The 17,957-nt window shown below is 37.0% G+C and overlaps 2 protein-coding genes across 3 annotated transcripts; both read right to left on the minus strand.

The window, feature by feature from the left end:
• Positions 1 to 405: 405 nt before the first annotated feature.
• LOC132173987 (transcription factor GTE10) lies at positions 406 to 7,481 on the minus strand. Of its 2 annotated transcripts, XM_059585704.2 has the most exons (11): positions 7,303 to 7,481; positions 5,243 to 6,593; positions 5,089 to 5,137; positions 4,822 to 4,980; positions 2,208 to 2,281; positions 2,033 to 2,102; positions 1,841 to 1,921; positions 1,645 to 1,760; positions 1,468 to 1,534; positions 1,212 to 1,342; positions 406 to 1,126 (listed from the first exon to the last, which is right to left on the minus strand). In XM_059585704.2, the coding sequence occupies exons 2-11, from the start codon at positions 6,560 to 6,562 to the stop codon at positions 878 to 880; spliced, it is 2,316 nt and encodes a 771-aa protein (XP_059441687.2). In that variant the 5' UTR covers positions 6,563 to 6,593; positions 7,303 to 7,481; the 3' UTR covers positions 406 to 877. The 2 variants fall into 2 exon arrangements, with proteins under 2 accessions (XP_059441687.2, XP_059441688.2); XM_059585705.2 differs by having other exon boundaries at positions 5,095 to 5,137; positions 5,243 to 7,481.
• Positions 7,482 to 11,073: 3,592 nt separating this feature from the next.
• On the minus strand, positions 11,074 to 12,426 carry LOC132175631 (von willebrand factor A domain protein). Its single transcript, XM_059587633.2, has one exon. It carries the CDS (start codon positions 12,266 to 12,268, stop codon positions 11,354 to 11,356), a length of 915 nt encoding a protein of 304 aa, XP_059443616.2. The 5' UTR covers positions 12,269 to 12,426; the 3' UTR covers positions 11,074 to 11,353.
• Positions 12,427 to 17,957: the final 5,531 nt, after the last annotated feature.

Genomic DNA, 17,957 nt, shown 5'->3' on the forward strand with positions numbered 1-17,957 from the left:
TTAATGGAGTCCATGTGTTAAAAATTTCAAAACGACTTTAACCCTTTTTGCAATTCCTAAAACCTCTAACCACACTGCCTAGGGAGATTAACAGTTAACGATTAACCGCCCAAAGTGTATTATATATATATATATATACATATATGATCTTACCAAATTCTTCACTATGGTTTAGAAAACCTGTTTCTTTATTTACAGCATCTAAACAAAAGAAAATTAATTTTTTTTTTAAAAAAAAAAAAATGTTGATTTGGTAAATACAAAGGCACATTCGTAGTTTCATTCTTTTAAGCATAATTAGAATATTTCCCTTGATATCCAAAAGGACTTTTTGGCTGCATGCACTAAATTTGCTGAATCCATTCTAGTGTTGTTGCTTTAATTAAAAATCGTGGCTTGTGACAATGTCAGGAAGAAGTGAGCAAATGCCATTTTCTTTGGGCTTTGAATATTTTACAATTGTTGCACATCTAAGAGTAACACATGACAGACTACATATATGAATTTCCATTTTTACAGACAAAAATTGAATTAATCCTGATTGGTACAGCTCTTCTTCTATCAAAAACCCAAAAGCACATCCTCCTTCATGGGTGACAAAGCAATCTTTATACCAATACGTTCCAAAACCTCTCACACCACATCCCAATCCACAACCAAATATTTATCATATTGAACCCAAACCCAAATTTCACCAAACCCATAGCTGCTCACCCACCATGCTTGTGGCATTCCATCTTCAGTTCAAAGGTATGAGCCCACCATCAAACAGGAGATTGGTTCAGAAAGCCAGATCCAAGGTGCATGCATGGTCAGTGTTCCACTGGCTGACCATTTTCAAGTCTCACTCATAGAAAGAAATTTACCGATCAATCGATCAATCGATTTCTCCTTCCTCGACGTCGATTGCTGGTTCTGGAGCACTCTCCAGTGGTTCAACTTCTTCCTCGTCTTCCTCATCATCTGCCTTCATGTATAGTCCAAGTTGTTCCAAGGGGTTACTAGTGCCCTGAAGTGTGAAACTACCAAACCCATCTTGACAAACGTCTGGGATTGTCTCTTCAGTGAAACTTGGCAGGTGTTCCAAGAATTGACTGTTCTCATTGATATCAACGGTCTTCTCCATCTGCAGAAACGCCATAAGCTTTTCAGTACAATAAAGAAAGGATATTGCAGTTTGCTTTCGCAACGTGATGATCTGTTCGCCTTACCTTCAGCAAGGCCTGACGTGCAGCTTCTCTCTCTAGTTCCCTTTGCCTTTTAATTTCGGCAGCGGCTTCAGCTTCAGCCTTTCTTCGAAACTCTTCAGCAGCCTTGGCTTCGGCTTGCAATCGAGCTTTTTCTAATGACAATACAAGTATAAGATCAATATCTGGAATAGCTCAGTGGCTGATTAGAATCAACTCCAAGCAGACAAAATGCACATTGATCACATAGAAGTGATGTTCAAGGTTAGTGCTTGCAAACCTTGTTTCTGTTTCCTTTCAAGTTCCTCTCTCTCGAGTCGTAGTTTTTCAGGATCACCCTTTTCACCCTGAACCCAACAAGTATCAAATAACTAACAAAATTCAAGTAGAAGATGCCATAAAACTTAGGCATGTACATCTACAAATAAATAGTAGCAATCCAAAGAGTGCAACAAACCTTTTCAAGTGCCTTTTTTTGAGCTTTAAGTATGGTGTCAGCAAAACGACTCCTCAATAAAGCTGCACGATAAAGCTTGTCGGGGGAGACTTGCCTCTCAGATGGAGCACTCTCCGCTATAATGTTACATCAGGAAGGGGTGAGATGATGCCCCAAAACTAACAGCAGATAGTTTTCTTCGTGATTTCATGCTTACCCTCTTGACGACCATCTGCCTCGGCAGAAATTGGCTTGGACTGAGAATCCTGCTCAACTAGCCCCACCCCATCTATTGAAGCTGCAAAATAAATAGGAAAGCAAGCTTCAGAATACTGGCTGAGACAATTATTCCAAGGAGAAGATAATTGCCACCACTTCAAAATCCAAGCACATCAACCTATGAACTCACTATTTTCAACTTCAGAATCACCAAGATCGCTTTTCTTTTGATCTAAATTTGCTACAGAACCCAAGTTTTCCTGCCACAAGAAGAAGAGATGAGAAAAAATCTCTACCGAGAGAGAGCACGAAATTTCATTTCATAATATTCCTACCAAGGTTCTTTTCAAGATTTTAGAATATACCTTAACAGCAGTAACAGGAACTGAAGCTTTAGCAGCATCTGATTCACTTCTAGATGAACTGCCTGAATCCGAATCTGTAAATTAAAAAGTAACATATATAACAAATACCTATGAGATTTTTTTTATATATACAAGTAACCAAAATTTCATTAAAAAGCGCAAAAGACGCAATTCAAGTGTATACAAGACAAACACCTAGCTAACAAAATACCGAGGAGATTTTAAAACAATGAAGGTTGTATGACATTTGTGCTGAAACACCACAATAGATTCAAGAATAAGTTTATTTAACATAAAAGACCATATAAACTGTATATCGTCATATGCCCAATAGCAACATGAATAAGTATTCCTCAAAAAAAGAAAAAAGAGCAACATGAAGAACCGAAACAAATACATCATTACCAGCAGGAATACCAATAATAAGAAAACCACAGTGAGTCCTAAGCCCTGCATCTGATATCCAAGTGGAGCTACTAGAGGAATTGAAAAAAGAATCAAATGTGAGACAAGCTCCTAGGCTAATTACTTGATGCCCATAAGCGACGTCATACGGAAAAAAAAAAATGAAGAGATCCATAGAATGGCGGAGGCAAATAGAACTTTTGCACATTTTCGTTAATCCATGAACATGATAGGATCTATAGAGACAGACCCAACACAATATGTGCACTGGCCACACCTTCATAACTCCAAATACCCGTATTCATTATAATCCCTCTTGTGATACTCCAACAACCCCATAAATTGATTATTCCTAAACGAGTCATTAAGGGTATATAACACATTGTCTCCACATTGTATTTGGGTGGGTGGGGCAATAAGTGAAAATAATCATAACCTAAGGCTCCATTTTGCTTTGACATAAAAATGTTTTCTGTATTTTTATATGTTAAGTGCAACTGAAAATACTTGAAAGAAAAACTTTTCATGGTTAACAAAACATTATACCCACAGAGACAGAAGATGAAGAGTAACCCATAATTCAAACGAAGCCCGTGCCCCACCCCCACCCAAAAGAGTAAACAAAATCCAATAAACTCAATAGAGTAAACAAAATCCAATAAACTCAATACATCCCAGGGAGAAATTTCAAGTACAAGCATATGAAATGTCCAGTAAAGTCATTTCATGGCCACAAGTCCCACATCACTAAACCCGGGGCCATTAAGGCTAGATGCATAGGAACACTCAAACTTAGACCGATACCAATCTGTCAATTGAGCAGCTTATAACCAAGATGTCAATGGCCCAATGGTGCATGATTTTTGTCCTGTGTGTTACTGGATTAGGGTATAACACGTGGCTAAGAAACCATGTGCCCATTTGAAGGCTTTAACATATATTTTACTCATTACTTCCCAACATTCAAGTTAAAATAATTACACGACTGAACAAAAAAATTGTCTTGTCACATGACATCACAGCCTTTTTTTCACTATCATGCAATTATTTGTTAATCTGAACAATACCACAGTATGGCAACACAATTCACCATGTTACAGACAGCTCCAGATCCAAGCAAGAAGACATGCTAGAAATAACAAGCAAGTGTCAACAAAACCAATACGCCCTTATTCTGACACAAGATGACCAAAATTACCCAAAACCAAAACTTCAAGGAAGAAACTACAAAGTGGGGGCAGTGTGCCACCCACGCTCAATCAGAGTGACCAGACCTGCACATAAACAAGAGGGCAGATTGGGATGCTCAAAGGGAGAACGGATTCTGAGCTGCACAAAAAGGAAGACCGGTTCCACTATCTCAAAAACATGGAGTTCTAAAGGGTCCAACTATCTCATCCCATAAACATGAATTTCTAAAGGGTTCCCGACACTCTCTCTGAGAGGAGTTATTGGATGTAAATCCCACCAGAAAGTTTTAACGGCATCGGTTTCCCAAAAATATACACTTTGAAAACATTCATTTTTTTTTTCAACCACAAGTAGATGTGATGCAGAAGCCATTCCCAGAACCCTATGGGTTGAAAGAAAAAATTTTCCCTTTCCGCGGACAAAATAGATATACATGTAGTGAGCTAGCAGGAAAACATACTTTGGAACGCAGGCATCCACTACAACACCAATGAGACCCTAACACCTAGGCTAGTGTCATCTTCAGCTAAAGAGATTCCCAAATATGTGACATGAGTCGACACAATCACATTTTCATGTCAGCTTTGGTAGGTAATGACCATATCGTGCGAATTTAACATTAACTAAAATTATTTGTTAAGGTGCAAAACAGACTTCACAAAGGCATAGACTAGCCTGAAAATACCAAGTTTCGGTAAATGACAGGGCACATGAAAAACCATAGCCTGCGTTGTTCGTTTCAGGGCGAGAAACAGTTTAGGCCATAATCCAGAAGAAAAAAGGGGGGGACGGGGTGTAGCAAATTTAAAATTTCGCATGAGAAAAATATGTTTTAAAGTATGCATTAAAAATGTAAAGTAGTACATGATATTTTGAATCATATGTCTCTCAACAGAATCCTTATCAGAACTGGATATGCATAAACAGCAAAATCCTACACTCCTTTCTCCAAACTCCACTAAATCAAGAACATATTGTAAATTTGAAAAACACATATAGGGCATGCAGAAGCACGAACCACTGGATGAAGAGCCCGATTCATTACTGGAGCTACTTGGACTGCTGCATTTACTGTTTCTATTGGCTGCATCTTTCTCTATCTCCACTGGAGGGTAGCTTGAAACAGGCGGATCATTACCGCCGACGATATCTACATCCTCATCAACCTGGTCATTGCCTGAGAATATGAATGAAATGTGATTTAAAATGGTCCTGACAAGATATGCATGTCAACCTATTCATCATATGAAGTTGCATGGAGAAGAAATAGTAAAAAAGAAAAAACCTTTACATAGTTGCATTGATGAATTGCTAACCCCAGACTCATTAAGAAGCTGCAGCAAGAAAAGCATGGAGTTATCGGATATAAGTTGAAAATATTAAATGAGAAATTGCTTCACACAGGAAGACAAACACAAGCTAGAGAGAAATAGAGCTACCTCAATTTCACAAGGTTCGGCTTTTTCCTGGTTTATCTGCCTCGCCAGCATATAGTCATCTAAAAGCTTCCTTAGTTTGAACAGGGTATCATCACTGAGAGCCCCAATATCAATCTCAATCTCTTCCTCGTTGGCTTGCCCAGCACTCTGTTCTTTTAAGAAATCAACAATACTTTCAGGCAACTCTCCCAACAAAGCCTCCAATTCTGTGCTCAGTTTCAGCCTCTCTTCACCAGTCATTATCTGCCTAACAGGCTCTGGCTTAACACTAGCGTCATCCCGTGGGATGGTTTTCTTCCTTTTTGCGGGTGGAATTTGCATAGTTATTTCACTTTCTATATGATCACCGGCTCTTGAAGGCACTGATTGCTCATCAGTGGTCACCGGAAGCTTCTTCTCAATAGCTTTCATTCTTGCTTCAAAGTATTTACCGAGTGTTTTGGCCATAAAATGTACATCATTTCCTGGTGGGTTGTAAGTCATAGCATTTGCAAAAGTAAGCCGCACATCAGCAGCAAACTCCATTGGGCTTGCATATTCACCTGAAGTCATCTTACTCCTCACGGTGCCCAAATCCATTGGATGCTTAATAACAGTGAAATAATCTGGAATATTCAACTTCACAACATCCACTGGTTCATTGAAAACCCAACCAAACTGATGTGACCTCATGTTTTCTAGCAACATCTTACATTTTTCCATCAACAAAGCATTTGAAGTGCTCACTACTGCAGCCAGTTTTGTCGGTTCAAAACGCCCAGATGAACTTTTTTTAGCTCGAGAACCATTACGCGCCACAGGAGCCTTTCTCTTACCAAGTGGGGCCAATACTTCAGATGACCTCTGAAAACTCTCTAGCGGAGGCCTCTTTTTCCCATCACTGCAGCTCCTTATATCACTAGATGGGGACAATACAACAACATTTGAACTCAGACTATCAACTTTCCTCTGAAGGGTACGGACCTGTTCAAGTTCCATTTTCAACCTTAATTCCAAATCCTTCCTTTCAGACCGTGACATCTTAGAAAATGACAAAACTTGCATAGGTACAACAAAACCATCATAACCATCCGTGTTCAAGCTAATGCATTTCCTCTTTGGGGCGTAGGAATCCTCAGAAACCGTCATCTCCGTCTCAACCCGCCCAGAGCTACCGAGCCCTTCTGATTCACCCATTGTCTCAACCGCATGCCGGTAATCCGATACAAAACCAGTCGAATGTCCTTTAGAGTACTTCCGTGACTTCCCCATCATTTGTGAAAGCATACACTTCCTCGATTCCTTCTGTCCAGTGAAGTCTATGGGAACAGTTGGTGCCATAAGATAAACCCCCAATAACTGCACATATCAACTGTGACAAAAAGCAATGCCCTCCGGATCAATCTTAGAAAATCCTATATTTCCAAATCTGATAAATCATGCAAAAAGATCCAATTCAATTATCAAATTAAGATAAATCCCAATATTTCCATCATTACCCAATTGGCTTATTTTCCTGTATCTTCAAAAATGATCTCAAAAACAATACTTAAGCCGAAAACAGTGGCACTTGTTCGGTTCTCTTCAATAGCATTCCAGCTTGAAAAAATGCCAAATTTTTTATAAAAAAAATCCGTTACAATAGTGTTCTTCTTTATTCTCCAGCAATACCAAATTCAAAATCCACAAATTTTACAAGCTAAAATATAGTAGAACAATAAGCGATTTCCAGTGACAAAATGACAAATGACGATTGCGACCACCCTAACCACGACAAATTTCCTGACCCAATCCACGCAATGTAAACCCCCAGACCCTTACAAACCCCAAGAACAAAACCACAAACCCTAGAAAATTTTCGTTTTTTTTGGTCGGTCAATAACCCCAATAACCTCCACTTTCTTGGTCTCAGATCCTACGCTCTGAGCGAACTCAACAAGATCGCAGCAAATAAAGAATTAGGAGAAAAACCTAAACCGAGAAGAGAACATAACCCTAGATCGAGAATAAACCCCAATCGAAGCTAAAGAAATTGCACGCACCGCACAACACAATGCGAGAAAACGATACAAAGTACAAACCCTAGAATTGCTTCGCAAGAGTCCAATTCAAAACCTGGATCTCCGAGCAGAGCCGTCTCCAAATGCGTGCAAACCACCAAACCCTAATCCCAAAACCCCTTCCTTCTTCGCTAACCTCCACAGCCAGCGAGACAGCGCTAGAGAGACAGAAGAGAGAGAGAGAGAGAGAACGAAAGCCTGCGATCGCTGGGCTAGTTCGTTGCCCTACTTAAAGGCCCGTAGGCCTCAATTTGCCTGCCGCTACTAGGAATATCATAGCCGTTCGTTTCCCCATTCGGTGACATCTGACGGTCTGAATTTAAACACACTGGTATTCGTCAGATCTGAATCTGACGAGGCCTGGATCTTCCCGGTCGAGCTGTGTTGATTTAATTAATCTAAATAATTTATTGCGATTTGAGGCGTCTGATAAGCACTCTCTCGAGTATGAAATATCGTTAAACTCGCGTTCTTATTGGATGTTTCCGGGTTTTAAACTCGAAGGAGAATACGTTCGTGGCTTCACTGGGCGAGTACCCCAAAGTTTTCTAATCGAGAAAGTGAGCTGAGATTGCCGACCACGTGCTGGTCTTGACTTTTCACCGCCATCTGACGCGGCAAGTGAAGTACTTTTTCCGGGTGTTCACACGTGCTGATTTCAACGTGCCAGCTCAGGCTCAGATTTATCTTTAAGTTTTATGGGCCCGATCGACGTAAGACCGGCCCAAATCTATACTTCTCATGGGCCTAAAATTTTAAACAATATAGTAGCGTCTACATTATCAAATCTATTTCAAGGTTCTTAAATTTCAAATAGCAAAATTCTCTTTGCTGAATTTATATTTAAGTAGATAAGTACAAATATATCTAATATTACTTTTCTGGTTTCCAGAAGACTAATTATACCTATACCAACTAGAATTTTCTTTTCTTTTCTTTTTTTCTCTTGTTTCAATTATTTGTTCTTAACATTTTTGACCTTTTACAATGTAAATAATTCCAAAACACGTGCAATGTGTTTGCTAATTATAGCTCTATTAATGCCTGCTTTCAATTAGCTTGGTTCATTAATAGATGTGTACTTGTATGGTCCCCAAGAGGTAACTCAATCGGCTGGGAATACATTTAATGAAGCGGAGGTCACTAGTTCGAATTCTCCTCCCCCTCTTGTGCGACATGTCAAAAAAAAAAAAAAAAAAATGTGTACTTGTATGTAATTAGTGAAATTGAGACGTAAACATAAACAAGTATTTATTTGCAATCAATTTACAAGGAAAGTCAATTGCAATTGTACTTTATTAAAACATTAATCCCCCATTAAAGTGGTTTATTATGTCCTCTAAAGATTAAATGATATTTACAAAACCTTTCATCGGATGTGGTGTCAAATTCAATTTTAAAATTTTAATAGAAATTTAACATATCATGTAAAAACACCAAATACAATTGAGATGAAAAATACATCTTTAATTCAAATCAATCAAATTGATTTTTCCATTCACTCTAACCCAACTCCCACTACTTACCACTGAACTCACTACTCACCTTCGAGGTCCTGACGTCGGAGTCTTCAAAATCAACCAATATTAGACGGTGGCTCCAATAGTTTTGTCGGTGATTTTGCCAATGGATATTTTGTCTACGATACTTTTTGTCAAGAGAATAAAACTTTTTTGGTGTGGATAACCATATTTTTCTTTCTTTTTTTTTTTTTTTTTTTGTGTTTAAAGCTCAGATGTCTGCTTCTAATTTGATTGTACAAAACACAATTAACGGCCTAATTTGCCATATTGAATATGGGATATTATTTTTCATGCTATTCTTTAAAAAAAAAAAAAAAAAAAAAATACTAAAGTAATTATTAACAACACACCGCACAAATTTCATTTAGGAGTGATGGTTCATATTCATGTATCGAGTTCAAATCGTTTTGAAATATAAGTATAAGGTTATATAAATCAATTATAATTTGAGACATATAATTAAATAAGTCAAACCCATTAACCCAATTTAGGAATGATAGTTCATATTCATGTATCGAGTTCAAATGGTTTTGAAACATAAGTATAAAATTATATAAATCAATTATAACTTAAACGCATTTAATTAAACAAGTCAAACCTATTAACTCGCTAATTTTATATTAAATTCATATTAAATTTACAAATTATACCAAGAATTGCCGGCCTTGGTTTCCTCCATTGATAGTCATGTTTGTCATTTTCAATTGATAAAAGCAGGTACATTTGTACTTGTCTTTCAAAATCAACAATAAAGATGAAGATTCGTGAATAATTTGAGGAGACAAAAAAAAAAACCAGAACGGTCATTTATTAGCCAAACAGGAATGTTTTTATGATATATATATATATAATGTAATTACTATTTCAGAAGAAATTCTCTCAAAAGCCACCCGTCATACGGGTAAAAAGTAGGTGAGTAAAGATGAGATGCTGTCGTCGCGACAACTCATCCACTTTAGTAGGAAAGATTAATTATTCAATAATACTCTTTAAACAATATTCTGATAGTAATACTATTTTCCTTTCTTCTTTTTTTTTTTTTTTTTTTTAATAACCCTATTTATTTAGGTGGTGTTTGGTAAATAGGTTGACCTAAACACTGTAGTTGATATAGATTGATGTGAAATGGGTTGGCTTAGACATTGTAGTTGATGTAGATTGATGTGAAAAATAGGTAAGAATGTTTGGTATAAAAAAAATGAAAAAGTGGTATGAAAAAGTAAAAAAAATTTGTTTTATAATAATTTTTTTATTTGAATAATAATAAAAAGTGAATAATTTGCTATAAAAAGTAGAAAAATTAAAATGTTTTGATATTAATTTTTTTGGAAAATGGTGATAAATAGTGGTTAGGCCAATTCCAACTATTTTTCCAAACAAGGCCTTAATTATATTGAAAATAACAAAAAAGTAATCAATAAATTAAAAAAGTATACATCATATATATATATATATAATATAAATATCAGAAATGCAGCGCTACGTGGTGCAATAAAGGGCAACGGGGGAAAAGAGTAAGACAGAAATGCAGCGCTACGTGGTGCAATAAAAAGAGAGTTGAAGAAGAAAACAGAGACTTAAAAGAGATGTGACTGTCCTGACTTCTGACACACAAGATTATTCAAAGATCTCTTCATCTTTTGAACTTTTACTCGCAACCCACCTGCTGTCTAATTTCCGGGAAAAATATCCAACTAGATATTCTCTCTCTCTCTCTCTCTCTCTCTCTCTCTCGCTGTGCTGCCATCTTTCCAAACTCCCAGTCAATCAATCAATGCCTCCAAAGCATCTTGCCGTTTAGCCTCTCCCAGCTCCATTTGCACCGAAATTAGATTTCTTCCTATTATTATTAAAAATATATATTTATGTAGAAAAATTGTGTGAATAGAATGTCCTTAATCTATAGTACTATGCGTAATTAATAGATATTAATTGAATAATCTGTCTGCAGAAAAATTAACCAGTCCATATATAGTATACAGACACCTATTTCTAGTACGTGTCTGTAGGTGTAATCAGTAACGAGTAAAGAAAGAAACAAACAAAATCACATGATGAGAAACACAGATCGAAACTATTAAAAACTACATACAACTTGGAACAGTCTTGGGACACTAAGAGACAAGAACGTGGAAGAACAGTAGAAAAGGCTAAAAGCAAACGCGAGTACGACAACGGCGCAAAAATATGCACGCTTTGTATAAGATTAAATTAAATTAACATATGCCTCAAACCAACACAGGAGAGTAGCAAGAACGTGGAAGAACAGTAGAAAGAAGGCGAAAAGCAAATTAACGTAGATGATCAACGGTCCAAAAATGTTCACACTCAGCGAAGAACAAATGATATATACCTGATCAAACCAACGCACAGGAGTACGTACGCAAGAGATAAGAACGTGGAAAAACAGTGCAAAAGCTTAAAAGGAAAACGTACATCAAAAGCCTAAAAATATTCACAATTACGAAGGTAAGCATTAAGCAAAGCTACCAAAGCTTTAGTTCTTTTAAACGGCTTGGCTTGGTTTAGCTTGGCTATGGCTTGGCTTGTCACCGACCCAAACAGAGAGCAGCCTTAACGTCCAACCTCCATGCAAAACCACCGCCGTCCATTCTCCACACGTCACAAGGCAGCGTCAGAGAGCTCCGCTCCTTCCCACGCGTGTCGTACTGAACCACCCTCACCCTGCACGTGAAAGCCGAGTGCGTCAGACTCGGCACAGCAGTCTCCTCCTTCAACACCAACCACACCGTCAGGTGGCCCTGATTTCCCGCTGGGTCCACCCCCTGGTCCACCATCCTCCGGTACGCCTCATTCGTCCACGTCACCCTACCCAAACCGTCGGATACAAACCCGGGACACGTGTCCCTCCTCAGAGTCGTCCTCCTCTCCTCGTCTGTACGCCCCAGCCCATCCCCGTCCACCCACGTGTCCATCACACATTCCACTATCACGCAGGACCCCACCACCCACACCCCCGGCGGCATCGCCGCCATCCGATCTGACAACCCACCAAACCCCAACCCTTGCCCCACCTTATTATCCCCATCAAAGCTCAGCCACATCGACACGTTCAGTTCTTCTCTCATCTCCACCTTCTTGTCAAGCTTCTCCCCCGGAGACACCCTCTCCGGCGATTCCCTTCGGTCCGGCGCCTCCGGCAGTAGTGGTAGAGTCACTACCTTCTCTTCCGGCGAAGCCTTTCTTTTCCTGTTGCACCGCTTGCTGTTAACAATATTATTATTGTTATTGCTATAATCTCTCGCGTACCTTCTCTTCCCTCTCCCGCTTTTGACGCACGCGTCAGCCTTCTCCGGCGTAGGACCTCCAGAAGGTGATCCTCCGGTGACCGGCTTCGGCGCGATCGGCCTGAACCTTAGCATTATCCTATCCACCTTGGACATATCGTAAACTCCACCGCCGTACCTCGATATTCCTATACAGCACCCTCCTCTCCCATCCATCAGTCTTCCTGTCTCTCTATCTCTAGCACTCGGCTGTGTGTAGGTAATAGAAACGCACCAAATGTGGCTTGACAGGACCAAGTATTTTATAGGGTTGGCGTGGCGACACGTGTGAGAGCATACACGTGCGCCACAATGAGGTGAACACCGCAGAGAAGGGATTGGTGGAACAAGGAAACGTGGCAGAGAAGGTCGTTCGGGTCCAGCTAAAGCTGGGGTTGTGATTGGGCCCCGCCAGAGGACCAATGGGAGAGCGAGAAGTGTCGGGCACCGAAGACACAGAGGGACACGTAGAGCTTCGAGTCTCGTGCAATGTGTTAGGATTCTTAGCTTCGAGGGTGTGAGTTTGAGTTCCAGAAGGAGGAACGTGGGCCAATGGGAGGTGGATTAGTGGATAGGAAGGAGGGGCCCATGCGTTTATGAGATTTCTATTATTGGCCGAAAAACTGAAAAAAGTGCGACAAATGGACGGTTGATAACGATGTGGATGTTTCTGTGACGTTGGATTGGTGGAGAGGGAGACCATTTTTCTCTTGTCCCCGTGATTGGGGAAAGGAAAATAACTAGCTCTGTAGTTTCTCTCTTTATTGTACTGAATTAGCCTTGGGTTGTGCAAAATATGCCCTGAATGGTAATGGGTGTTTTCGGTAGGTGACCCTTGCCTGGTATAAAGGAACGGGATTTTTTTTTTTTTTTTTTGTTAGTTTGAACTATTGCAGTCGTGGAAGAATTTTTATGGTGTTTATTTGTTTTATCTAAACAAATATTTGAGCAATTTGAGACTTTTTTTTGGGACTTGTAAACTCCGTAGATGACAAAAATTAAATCTAAATTTGAAAATGGAAAGTTGATAGAGTTGCTAGTTATTAGAAAGGACAGACTTCTCATTCAGATTGAGTCTGCATAAACTTCTTTTAATTCAATCTATAAAAATAATATGTATTATTTTTTTTATTAACGTGTAAGATGCACTTATATTTTTAATAAAACTAATTTTAATTTTAATCCTCTTAAATAAACATTTGTATTCCAGGTGTTCAAAAGTCACTATCATTTTTTAAATTAGATTGGAAAAAAATACTATTTCCTATTGGAAATTCGAATCAATCAGCCTGTGAACCTATCAACTCAAGAGCCCCGTGACCTTACGCAATTCCATAACTGGTTTGAAAAAACATTTTTGTCATATACACATCCGTACTTTTTAACAATGAACGTGAGAAACTTTAAGAACAGATATTTTGTCATATTAAAATAAAATACATATAAAAGTTATATGCTTTAAAGACAATGTAAATTTAATAGATTAAATAAAAATATATATATTTTAACTCAAGTTGAAATTAATACTTCTATTTCTTTTTAGTTGTGGTTACTAACCAAAACGCATATAATTAGATTGTACTGGGCACATCAATTTTATATTGTAAATCTTTTATAAATTTGAGAATCTTAAATTTAAAAGCAATTTTTGAGGATCTCAATCCCATAAAAATAATGTACAATAAATTTTGGGAGGCTTAGTGGTAGTCAACTTCTTTCATGGTTGGGACCATTTGAGTCCATTTAGAGTATTAGAGAAGCAACCTAGCCATAAAATACGAAGTTGGACGGTAAATCTATGTAGGATATTGTTGGGTGGTCTTAGGCATCTCTCAACTCCAAAAGGTAGCTCAAGATGTGATGTTTTTCCTCACACTTATAAAGTGACCACCAGCTCCTTCCACAATTGATGTGGGATAACCCCAACAATCTCTCCCTTACACATCGGGCCTTAGGTCGGAGCAGCAACAACTTGTTTCTCTCGTAGGCTGTTGGGCCGAGACTTGTTGGTAAATCTAGGCTCTGATACTAGTGTTGGGTGGTCTTGTGCCGATCTCAACCCCAAAAGCTAGCTAAAGAAGTGAGGCTTTCCCTTACACTTATAAACTGACCACCAGCTCCTTCCACAACTAATGTGTGATAACCCCAACAATTTTTTCCTCACACATCGGGCCATGAGTCGGAGCAGCAACAACCTCTTTCACTCGTGGACTGTTGGGCTGAGACTTGTTGGTAAACTTAGGCTCTGATATCAGTGTTGGGTGGTCTTGGACATTTCTAAACCCCAAAAGCTAGCTCAAGATGTGAGGTTTTTCCTCACACTTATAAAGTAACCATCAGCCCCTTCCATAACAGATTTGAGATAACCCAACAGATATATCATCTCTCTACTAAATAACCAGACAAAAAATAAGCTTTTGTTATAATTGTATGAATTGTATATACATTTACTTGCAAAAATTATGCCAATCAAGTCAGTTAAATCATCAGACCAATTGATTCAATTTGTTGAACTGTGAACCGATCACATTTTCATATTATCTTATTCACATTTTCAATATTGATTAACAAAGATTATATTAATCTCGTTCGATGTATTGATCCACATATTTAATCTTAAATATAATACATTTTCACAACGAGTTAGATTTTGAACATGAGATGATAGACTTGCAGTGGTCAACTGATTTGGCCTACCGCCTACCCAACACTTCCTCGCTACTCATTTGGAAATTTGGAAGTGTTTCCTTTCTAGGGGAGCCGGGTTAGATTTCCATTTCCAACACAGGGCCCGGCTTGGATTTTCTTGGTATAACCTGACCAATAGGATGGCGCCAGATCATGTGGTTATTACTATTCTTTTGACGCCAAACTTGGCTTCTAGATTTCTGCCAAATGTCGTGGGCACTTTGGGAACCGAGAGCCTCTATTTTGTAGGCAAGTTTTTGATATTTATTATTTAGACTATTTTTAGTTTGGATTTTCGGCAAATTTTCTTTTTATTTGAATCACTAATAATTCGAGAAAAAAAAAATTGATATGATTTTATAAGGTTTATTTATTTCAAGAGACGAGCAAGTTGTCCGGCCAAGACCTTTTCGACAGGTGAATCTTATAAAAGTTTATCAATTTTACTAATCAAATTGCTAACAATTCAAATAACTCTATCTACAGCATTTCCACAATAATCAAACTCTTCATCTTGACCTTTGCACCAAAACTTTGTTGCGAATGAAAGAAAATGACGGCTAATAGAATAAACCTGTCATTGCATGACTAAATATGTGGTGTAGGAATAATGCTATAAGAATTACTCATATTCTCTTGTGTGATGTGATTTTTAAAATTATCAATATTATAGCAAAAGTCAATAATAATTTATCATAAATTCAATAATAAATTTAAAAGCCATATCGATTTTAAGAACACACAAGGAAGACAAAGAGATATCATTTAGTATTACTCGTGGTGTAGACATGAGAAAAATAGGTGATTGGTAGGCATCGAATTATGATAATTAAGGATAATTTTGAATATGTTACAAATTAATTAAATAATTAAAATTATTGTTTTAAATTGTAATTCAGTTAAAAGATTTTATGTGTTGGATCTAAGCTTAAATGATCATTTAAATTTTAAATTCACTTGGATCTAAGTCAATATTACCACGGAAACTCGTCTACAATTATTTTGAATTATGCTTGCGTAAACTCTCTTTATGGTATGACGATTGTAAATTATAATTTGACATAAAATTATTGGTATTAATGATCACTGATCATATATATCCACGTTTCAATATCTTATCCTTAGACAATGACCATTAATATTTAAAAATTTGTTAGGAAATAATTAAACAAATAAAATATTTCATTATTTATTAGGCTTAATTATTTGGATCAAGATAAATGATAATTTATTGGAATATTATAACAAGTTAATTAATATTATTATATGTTGTTCAAGGTTCAATCAAACACATCATCTTCTCTTATTATTATTATTTTCTGAGTCCTCTTCTAGATCTTTATTAACAACTATTATTATCCCCCCTAAAAGGCCATCCTTTTAGGGTTCCTAGGGATGCTTTTATGCCACATAAATATTATGGATTGGGTTGGATAAACCAATTTATTTTATCAAACAGGCATACTGGCACGGGACAGAAGAAAACTAAAGCATAAATAATAAATCTACTTTATTATTATTATTCTCCTACATCACATACCGACATGTATTTTTAGAGCGCATATATGATTCTCATGTGTTTTATTAAAATACATATAAAAAAAATTACGTGCTAATTAATAGATTAGATTAGAGAAATTTTCTGCAAACCCAACCAGTGATCGAAAAACCAAACTCTATTCATCTTAGAATTCTATCCATGCTGCAACGTTATCCTGTCGTGTAGCATGTCTACCCGACGCGACCTGTATTGGTTGGTAGAGAGTGGAAGACTTTGTGGAGACAAAGACATGAGATAAGATGGACATGGAAAGTAAACAGCGTCATATGACTCATATGGCAGGACAATAATCTTAAATATCTTTCAGTTTCTAAATTTAGGTATATATCATAATTAGGTCATGTCGTCTGGATTCTGGAATATGTTGGGGGGACGATAGACCATTGATAGTTACGTACACTGAATCCTGGATTATTGGTCTACATAACTTCACCGGGATATATGTATATTAATTGTATATAACATTCTAGAAACTATAAAGTTAGTTTTATATTAGAAATTATGAGCTGTTCTTGTTAAGTGGGTTGATTATAAACGAGTTTATGATAACTTAAGCCCTACACTGATTATTTGCTAAGTAAGATTGAGCTTTATAAACGAATTTAAGAAACTTTAATCATAATTTGGCTAGAGTTTTTAGTCTATTAACATATATTAGTAGGGCTTATTATAGTGCACGTTTCAACTAGATGGGGTGTATAGTCTCCATTAATTAGACGTCTCATGTGTTTATTTTTGTAGTCTCCATTTTGTGTAAACACATGATTTGATTTAGATGGGGCGATAATTTGTTTGTATCGCATGCCATAAGGGCAGTTTATATGAGAGGACATGTAAATTTCTACTTGTTCAGATACATAATCAAGCTATCTAAACACTTATTTAAACAAATAAAGGCTTACTTACCCTTTCACATGAATTGCTCGTGTATGATTGCTGCATGTCCCATCCATAATATGGTGTACTTGTATATATGTATAGCTTATACGTATAAATTTCCTTTAATGGCGGTTTTTTATCTCTCTTTTTCTAGGCAACAAGGAAATAAAGGTTCCAAGAAAAAATCATTTCCAAGATTGATCCTAATAGAAAAAAAATATTGAAAATACTTTTAAAAATGTTATTGAAAATGACCAGTTTGCAACATGTGCTCAATCATTATTACCACTCCTTGAGATTTTAGTGGCAGCAGCTGATGGTGGATATCTTCAATGGCAGGTTGTTTGGTTGAGAATGATGGAGTATAAATATAGTTCTCTTTATTGACATATCACATGAAAGTTGATTATGACTTGTTTCAATTGCCAATTCGACAAGACCACCTTCGTGTCTATTGTTTTGGAATATGCATGTAGTACCAATGGAGTTTCCAGAAAAAAAAAAAATGTACCAATAGAGTTAGGTCACCTTCTAGATATTTAAGCTCCCACATTTCCCGTGTATATATATTATGATCCACTTATCACCACTATTTCTTTAATTATTTATTGATTACCTCAACTTAATTAACGTTTTTATCTCATAATTATTTTATTTTATTAAGAAAAATTATTGGTGTCAATAATTTGTCCATATTTTTCTCATATACTTTTTATAAAAATTTGAACATGAATATTT

Source organism: Corylus avellana, chromosome 3 (genome assembly GCF_965113065.1).
Source record: "Corylus avellana chromosome 3, dhCorAvel1.hap1.2, whole genome shotgun sequence".
In the NCBI taxonomy this organism is placed as follows: Eukaryota; Viridiplantae; Streptophyta; class Magnoliopsida; order Fagales; family Betulaceae; genus Corylus; species Corylus avellana.